We start from the raw sequence: 8,744 nt of genomic DNA on the forward strand, positions 1-8,744 counted from the left end.
CTGCCTTGATGATGGACAGTTAAATTTGTTTCAGGATTTGTATGATGACATTTGTAGAGAAAACAATGGGAGATATAAAGAAGAACAAAAGTGGACATTCTTAACTTTCAACTGACTAAGGAACCAGAAAGCCAACTAATGCTGAACTAGCAGCCAACCAGTAACGTGAACAAACTAGTGACCAAGTAAAAGCCCCAGCAGAGACCTTCTTTCTTATCTTGTTGGCTTCCAGAAAAAGAATGTGAGGAATGATCTTGCATAGAAGGAGATTTGAAGTTTGGGAGAGGCAATGTGTGCACCTTGGTCTGATGAAGATGATCTTGGGTGAGGTCTGATGCAAAAACAAATTGAAAAATTAGGTGTTTACACTAAATTATATTCCAGCTCTGAAAAGGCTACATATGGAGTACACAAGGAGGATTTTGTAGAACATATTTTTAAGTAACTTCTTGGTGGGTTTTTCAATATTAGACTTCATTGCCTTTTCACAAGAAACATCCCATTGCAAATAACACTTCCACTTGAGCAACAGGGGGGCACATCTATACGAGACATTTACTGCACAGTTACTAATTAGCTGTGCAGAAAACATCTTGCATCAACACATGCCCCTTTTAGGCTGGTGCAAACTAATTTACTTACTTACTGATTTACAAGTACTGTTCTGCTGTGGAGTGAAAAATTCTGCAGCTGCGCAAGTGTAGACACTGAAGGGGCTGGCTGGGGCATCAGGGTACTTCAGTGCAGGGGCTGCCTGCTGGTTAGACCCACACTGAAGCACCCTCATGCCCTGCCCAGCTTGTCTGCAGCCCATTGAGCCAGGGGGATCAGCCCTTGCCTGGCAGGCTGACCCCTGGGACCCTCTGCCAGGTGGGGTGCTCCAACCCAGCTCCACCTGCTGTGCATCAATAAACCGGTGCTTGTTGCTTCAGAGTTAATTGCTCCCAGGAGCCCATTCAAATGGTGTGCCTGAGAGCAATAAACTCTGGAGCAATAAGCTCTGCAGTTTAGTCATGCACCACAGCAGCACATGTAGATGCTCCTGGAAGATTCTCTTTTAAGTTTTTGTTTCCAACCAGGAGATGTGCTGTATTTTCCAAGATACTCTGGTAGTAAGCAAATGATACATTTCCCTGCTGCAAACACAGTAATGTTGCAATATAAAACTGCTTGGTACCACACAAAGACCTTACAAACAGTCCTTGGACTTATGATACAATTGGTTCCTGAAAACTGGTCTTATGTTGAAACTTTGTAACTCGGAACCATTTTTCTCGTAAGAAACAATGTTATAAATGGGGGATTGGTTCCTGAACCAAGGCCCGATACCTTATTTTCACCAAAAATACCCCAGAATTTTGTACTTAATCAATTATAGATGAGTAATATAGCTACATTAATGTATTTATATTGTAAATAGCAATCATATTGATTTGGAATGACTTCTTTGAGGTGACTTTGCCGGACTTTTTGAAGGGCTCTTGATTGTACTTTTTGAAGGGCTCCTGTCTAGAGTCTTCTCAGGAGTCTTGGCTGCAGGTTTTTCTGGAGTCTCGTCTGCTTTCTTAAAGAAAGTGTCCAATGAAGTTTGGGCAGATGTTCTCCAGGGAGATGTGTGACACAGCGAACTTCTTCACTGGCATGGTGTCACATCAGGTCAAGCGTTGTAAAGTTGAAACTGATGTCATATAGTTGAAACAGGGTGTCAATTTATAAACGTTGTAAGTGCGAAACATTGTAACTCAAAATGTTGTAAGTCAAGGACTGCCTGTACTTTGGTTCTTAGCAGCATAAAGGGTGCATTCCCAAAACATGAGCAAACCTGGATCTGTCCGCTAGAGGGAATTGTACAAGGATGCACATAACAACTTTGTACATGATTGCCTTTACTGTAGAACATTTCTGTTGCTTTTATCTGGCCCCACCCCCTGGACAAGCTGCCCGTGGCCCTGTCCCACCCCCACTGGGGCCCTGTGGCCACACATTGTGGTCCCAGCCCCAAGCCCCACACACCACCTGGCTGGGCAGCAGCTCCAGCCCTGCCCAACTCCCTCCCAATGGGGGCCTCAATACCCCCTTCGCCCCACCCCCACTTACCTACGGGAGCTGCTTACTTCCTCTCCCTCCCAGCCCCCTTCAAGCTGGGACTCTGCCAACCTGTAGAGAGCTCTTTGCAAAACTGCAAAAGCTCTGGGTTCCTCTATTAAAATGAGAAATCTGTATTTCCTCTGTGTTTTTGTCCATTTTCTGTGTGAAATGGAAAACCCAGATCCCTGGTTATCAGAAGCCTGGGGGCAAAGACTTAATTGTCTGTTTGACTGTAAGGCACTTTTTTTATTTAGTGGTCTGCTGAAACAGTTGTAGAATCTGCTCAAGGAAAGCATAACATATTTTTTTGAGGTGCCTTTTCTACCAGTACTTCAAACTGAACATACAATAGTTTGTTAGAACAGGATTGTGTAGTTTTCTGAGCATGCATCTAGTAGTGTCATCTCTCCAGGGTTCTTCTCCCCTAGGCATGCTGGCAAATGTGCCCCTATAGCAAGCCTCAGGCTTCACAGAGAGTAACTGAACATTGTTGCCCCTGAAGTTTGATGTCCTTTTTAATTACTGCTCTCTTTTTATTGTCTAGGCAGGTGTGATTCCACCGAGTGTGTGGTAATTACCTGCCAAAGCAACTGTTTGCTTTTTTTCTGTCTCATTGGACAAGTTGGGAAGGAGCTTGTGCACCTGGTTCCAAGATGAGGGCTCATTTTGAGACATTAGTATAGTGTTGAATATTTGACAGGCTGTGGTTCAGAATACACAGAAGGCAGCTGCTCAGTGCTTTGTTAACACTATGCCATGCCAATGGGCATAAAAATACATAGCTGTGTCATCCCTGGATATTTTACAGGCTGTCAGAAAAGATCTAGACTCAGTGAGATCCTTTCTTGCCTCCATGTTTCTTTCTCAGACACTTTGTCAAAAGCAGGTTATCTTAATGACAAAAAGTAGAGAATTCTCTCTGAAGTGTTATGTCAGGCTTCTGTCTATACCAGTGTATATATACATTGCTAAAGTCTGTGACAAGAGTGTAGCATTCAATTTGTACTGTTCTGCTTACTACCTTCATGATGGATGGTTGAGATTGTACTTGAGCATCTCCATCTAGAAACAGAAGAAGAGAAAAAGATAAAATGAATATAAAACTGAATGAAGTTGGAGAACCTTAAATTATTATTCAGTAATGTTCCCCCTTGTCAGGGGCCAACTTACAAGAATAAATAACTGAAAGAAGAAGAAAAAGCAGTGGAAACACGATGACTATGGTATGGCGCACCTGCTTCTGAGAACCAGAGGAAGAGGACTCTTGATCTAAGATGGAGGAAGCAATGAATTCAAGGAAAGGAGGCAAGTGACTCATGCTATCTATACCCAATGGTAACTTTCCTGGACTCACAAAAGCTATTGCAAGGCAACTCTTCCTTTCAGGAAGAGTTCAGAAGGCTGGGGGGGGTGTGGAGGGACACTTCACCAATTCCATTATTATAATGCCAGAAGGGACCATTACGTACAAGTTGTCTGACCTTCTGCATGACACAGACCATAGGGTTTTTCTAAATTAATTCTTGAGGGAAATGAAGGAAACCCTTTGGATTCATTGGGAAATGGCCAGCTCTGGAGAATGCACTGCCAGATATGGCATGTTTTTCCAGTGGTTCATGAACCTTACTGTGAAAATCTTATACTTTATATCAGGTCTAAAGTTATTTAATTTCAACTTCTAGCAATTGGAAATTTTATACTTTTGCATACTACATTAAGGGGTCTCTTTCGAGTCTCTCTAAAGGGTCTTCCTAAAGTTTTTGTCATTTGTATGTTCTTTCAGACTGTGCTCAAGTCCCTGCTTAGTCTGTCTTTGATTGAGTTCTTTCTATCTGTCAGTGGATGGTATGCTTTCCAATGGTCCTTCATCTCTGAACTTCCTCTAGCTTATCAACATTCTCCCTGTGCTGTAGATGTGAGAACTGACACCCAGAGTAGTCATTCCAGTGCTAAAGAAGGAGGGAACATCCCTACTTCTGCTTCAGATTCTCTTGTTTATACAACCAAGTTTTCTGTATTTGTCCTTTGGGCCACAACATTGAATTGGGAGATCGCCTTCAACAGTTCATCCATGATGACCCTACAGTTCTTTCTAGAGTCCTAGTTCTTCTGGATAAAGTTCCCATCTTGTACCAGCAGCCTACATTCCTTAAAAACCATTTTACTTGTGTCCTGCATACCAAATGATCCAAATTGCTCTGTACTGGAGGCTTATTCATATAAGCCTGCCTTCATATCCACTCCATTACTTTCTACCACTATTCACTGCCTTCATATCCACTCCATTACACTCTACCATCCTCTTCATCTTAAACATGCTCAGCTTGGCTACCCATCAGTGAAGCCACTTTGGAAACATTCCATTTAGTGACTCTGAACTTCTGAAGGGTTTGTGAGAGGCTAGAGTGGAAGCTGGTGAAGGCAGACGAGATGACTTAAAATAATGAATAATATTTGTTTCTCAGAATCATCCTAGTTAGCCATCACACACCTTGCATGTATTAGGAGAGACAGGTTTCTACTTCCTTGTATTCACCCCAAAGATCCCAAAAGCCATTGACAAATAATTTGCTAAACTTCCTTGGTGTATAGAAGTTGGATGAAGTGCTCAGTGATGTAGCACAAGAGTTCCATTAAGAAAATGGTGATAGACTAATCTCTGTGGACACAGGAGACAGAAATAGGGGCAGTGGTCTCAAATTGTAGCAAGGGAAATGTGAGCTGGAGATTAGTAAGAACTTGCTCACTATGAGGGAGAAAGCACTGGAGCAGGGTACCTAGAGTGGTTGTGTAATCTCCATCCTTGGAAGCATTTGAGAGAGTATGGTTAGAGAAGCCCTGGTCTAGGATGGTTTGGATAGGGATGATCCTGCCTTAAGCTGGTGGGGAGAGGCTAGACTTCCTGGGGTCCCTTCTAGTTTTGCTTTTCTATGATTCTAAGAGAGCATTAAATCCTGGTAGAGATAAAAAAGAAATCCCTTGTCTCAAGTGGAAGTAGCATTAGGAAAAAGAGTACCTGATCTACATCCGTCCTCTTGCCATAGGCTTATATGGCAAGAATGAGTAGCATGGTGATGCCAGATTAGCTTTATTGGTGTAGTCTACACTACTGCCCTATTAATTCTCACCACTTCTCCTCCATTTCTGTTCTACTGGGTTAACAACTGCATGCCTGCCAGAAAGTTTGGCCCTCTCTGGTTTAGAACAGTGGCAGGCAGTTAGGAAATCTCTCTAGCAAATGAAAAATGCAAAAAAAAGTAGCAGAATACACTCTTTCAAGTAGAATCAAGTGGTTCAGGTTACTGGTTCTTTTAAGATATGGTAGAAGGTGCTATGTTGAGAGTTGGTGATGCCAGAGGGGCATTCAGAGCCCTTCTGAGGAGATTGACTCCTCACCAGAACCAGTTTCTAGCAAGTTTCTCATCTGGCAAGTATACTTCAAAGGCAGGAATGGAAGGATCTCAGTACCTTGTTACATATTAACAGGAATGGAAGGATCTCAGTACGTTGTTACATATTAACCTTAGGCTATACTAAGTGGTGTGCAATATTGATTGGTCTGAGATCAAATTTAGAGCAATCATACATGCATTAAGGCTAAAACCCATCTCTGACTATCCCTGACCTGCTCAAGTGTGATTTGACACTAGAAGGATGGTGAACAGGGTCGTGACTAGGAGCCACAATTGTGAGTTGCAACTAGATGGGGTTCAGGGAGGACATCCATTGGAACATCCTTCCTTTGGCAAAAGTATTTAGGTTGGAGGTAAAAAAGTTGTTGCTAGCTGGCAACCTACTAGCAGACCGTGTACTCTGCAGACTGGTTGCACTGGTTGCATAGTGTTGCATCCCTGGAGGTGGGAAGGTCACATCACTGGGGGTGGGAGTGGAAGTTAGCTTGGTGCTAACACCCCCTAGGCAGTAGTGTTCAGGGGGTGGAAGTTTGTCCACAGGAAGGCAGGAGGGACACTGGGATACCGGAGGACTGAAATGTGGTTACCTTGTCTCTGCAGAGTGGCCACATTTTACTATAACATGAGCCAGGTAACACAGATCACAGATACACCTACCCCAGAGTTGAATAACTTTAAGATAACTAAACGGTGCTTAAAGCTAGTTTTCATGTTTTAATGTGTGGATAATCAATTATTAAGAGCTCTCTGTCCAGTCTAAAAGTAACATGACAAGGCCCTCAGTGGCCTAAATCTATGTTCTGGTGCCCTCTGCTGAAACAGCATAGACCTAAGCTATTTTATCCTGAAAAGGACCAATTATTCAATGAGATGCTTTGTAAAATTACTTTTTTTTCCTTTTTCTTTAGTGTTATTTTTGATTTCTTTGTGATGAGAACTCTTCCACTTCTGTCCCATTATTTTCCTTTGTATTCTATTAGTTTGCTTACATGTTTTTCTGCCTCTACTCTATTAGCCATGCCTCTGCCTCCTGCCTTCTTTCAATTATTTGCAACCACACAGCTTTTTCTGACAGTTCTTTAGAGCCATGTGGGTAAATGAAATTAGGCTTTCAGAATTAGACATCTCATAGGCAAGACTCTCCGAGCAGTGGGGTGAGATATAATAGTCTAATAGAATAGAATCAAGAACTTTTAAGTTATTCTTCTAAGGTAACCTAATGTTCACTGATGCGTGTATTACCTGCTTTCACGCCAGGTTTCTCCCAGTGATCTGGTATCAGAGGTTAAAGATAGAGAGAGGTTTTTCAGATCAGAATCCCGTTGTTAAAAGCAGAAGACAGACCACTCATTGTTCTGGAGATCATGATATAGCTGAAGAGTAAGCCAAACAAACCTTTGTATTCTTATGTCCACAGCGGATATAAAAAACATGCTGCAAAATTGCCATTTTGATTTCCAGTCCTTTGCAACTAGCAGCTGCCAAGGTAGAGCTGGAATTTCTCTCTAATTGCTGCAAGGGACAGCAGAAGTGCTAGGCACTAGAGCTGAGAGAAGGGAGCCACTCTCGCCTGTGCTCCTGGTCCCCCCCCATTCCCAGTGATGGTACCCAGGCAGTGTTAAGGAGAATCAGACTCAGAATGCAAGGGAGTGAAGGTTTGGGTTGGGGGCATGGCAAAACCCAGAGGATAGGAGTGAGGGAGTTGTTAAAAGGCGTGGGATGCAGCCATGGCCTACAAATGGTATGGAAAGAAATACAAGGGTGCGGGAAAGCAGAACATATACAAATGAATGGGGAACAGCAGTTAGAGGATGTGGGGGATATGACTAGAAGAAAATGAGGGAACAGAAACAAGAGGAGGGAGGCAGGAATTGGAGAAACTGTTTTAGAGGAAGGGTAAGCAAATCCTTTCTTCTGATACAGAGTTCCAAAGTTAGCAAGAGCAAGTCACTTAAAATATTCACAGCTGGCCACAGCTGGTTCAGATTGGCAGAAGTGCGAAGGGCTCATGACAAGGGTCAGTGAGTCTCTTTGAGGTACCACAATTAATAGACATTTTTTATAATACTGGCCTTTGATTTTTACTCTTTGCCTCAGGATTCTCTTGGTAATAATGGAAACACCAGCAGTGTCTAGTGTAACAAGTGTGCTTTTAAGCTAAACATACTTTTGTGTAGCTTTCAGAAACAATGCAAGAACACAACAGAAATGCCCTTTGTGTTGATGTTATTTTTTATGACATCAGTAAAAATAATGGGCATAACTTTAAGCTGATGTGTCCGTCGTTAGGGCTTGGCTAGGGACAGACATTACAAACCAGTTTAAGTGATCAGAAACAGGTTAAACCTGTAATAGGACATAACTTCAGTGCACATAAACCAATTTCAAAATGGCCCAAACTGGTTTGAGATAAACCTGGTTGAATATAGTATCAGACTTAACTAATTGAGCTCAAACTGGTTTTTCAATGTCTGTCCCAGATCCCTTCCTGGTTTAACTTAAACCAGAGTCCCCCAGCCGGAGCAGGGAAATGCAAAGATGGGGGTCTGGCCAGACACTGACCCTGGAAGGGAGCAGGGAAAAAGTTTATTCCCCCCTCCTCCCTTGTCCCACCAGCACGGACCTGCGCTTCTCTGCTGGCTGCGTCAGTGGTGGGGGCATGGCCAGCCCCAGCAGTAGCCTGGAGTGAACTGGCCAGGGAGGAATTTAATTCTGCCCTCCCTGTCCCACCAGGACAGACCCAAGCCGGAGTCCCCAGGCACTCCCCACTCACTGCTGCAGCAACAGGGCCAGGCATAGCCAAACACCGGCTGGCATGGCCCTTGAGACAGAGGGAGCAGGGAGGGGGTCTATTTCCTCCTCCCTCCAACGTCCATCAGAAGGGGTAGGAGAGGTTTATTCCGCCCCTTGCCCCAAGCAGGAAGCAAACGGTGGCAGTTGGGGTGGGCAGATCCTGTCAACAGTTCCCCAGGAGCAGTAGGGGTTAGAGGGGGAAATAACCCCCCTCCCTACCCCTTCTTCTGGCCATGCCGGCTGGCATTTGGCTGCTCCTGGCTCCACTGCTGCAGCAGCAGCGGGGGGTGTGGAGGTGTCCTGGCTCAGGTCTATGCCGGTGAGATAGGGAAGAGTGAGTTAAATCCCTCCCTGGCCAGTTTACTCCAGGCTATTGCCTGGGCTGGCTACACTCACTCCTAGCACTGCTTCCCTGCAGCCAAGGGTGCGCTCTAGTGTCCCCCAGCTGCT

At 44.0% G+C, this 8,744-nt stretch overlaps 1 protein-coding gene across 1 annotated transcript in view; it reads right to left on the bottom strand.

Moving 5' to 3' along the window:
- Nucleotides 1-8,744, bottom strand: part of LOC109291646 (TCR gamma alternate reading frame protein) — a 65,826-nt gene that overhangs the window by 46,350 nt on the left and 10,732 nt on the right. Inside the window, exon 4 of the mRNA XM_019508718.1 lies at nt 3,137-3,150. Within this exon, the coding sequence (XP_019364263.1) occupies nt 3,137-3,150 (14 nt within the window). The remainder of the gene's footprint in view (nt 1-3,136; nt 3,151-8,744) is intronic.

The sequence above is a fragment of the Gavialis gangeticus genome, unplaced genomic scaffold (assembly GCF_001723915.1).
Source record: "Gavialis gangeticus isolate Ggan-Ray unplaced genomic scaffold, GavGan_comp1, whole genome shotgun sequence".
Taxonomy (NCBI): Eukaryota; Metazoa; Chordata; order Crocodylia; family Gavialidae; genus Gavialis; species Gavialis gangeticus.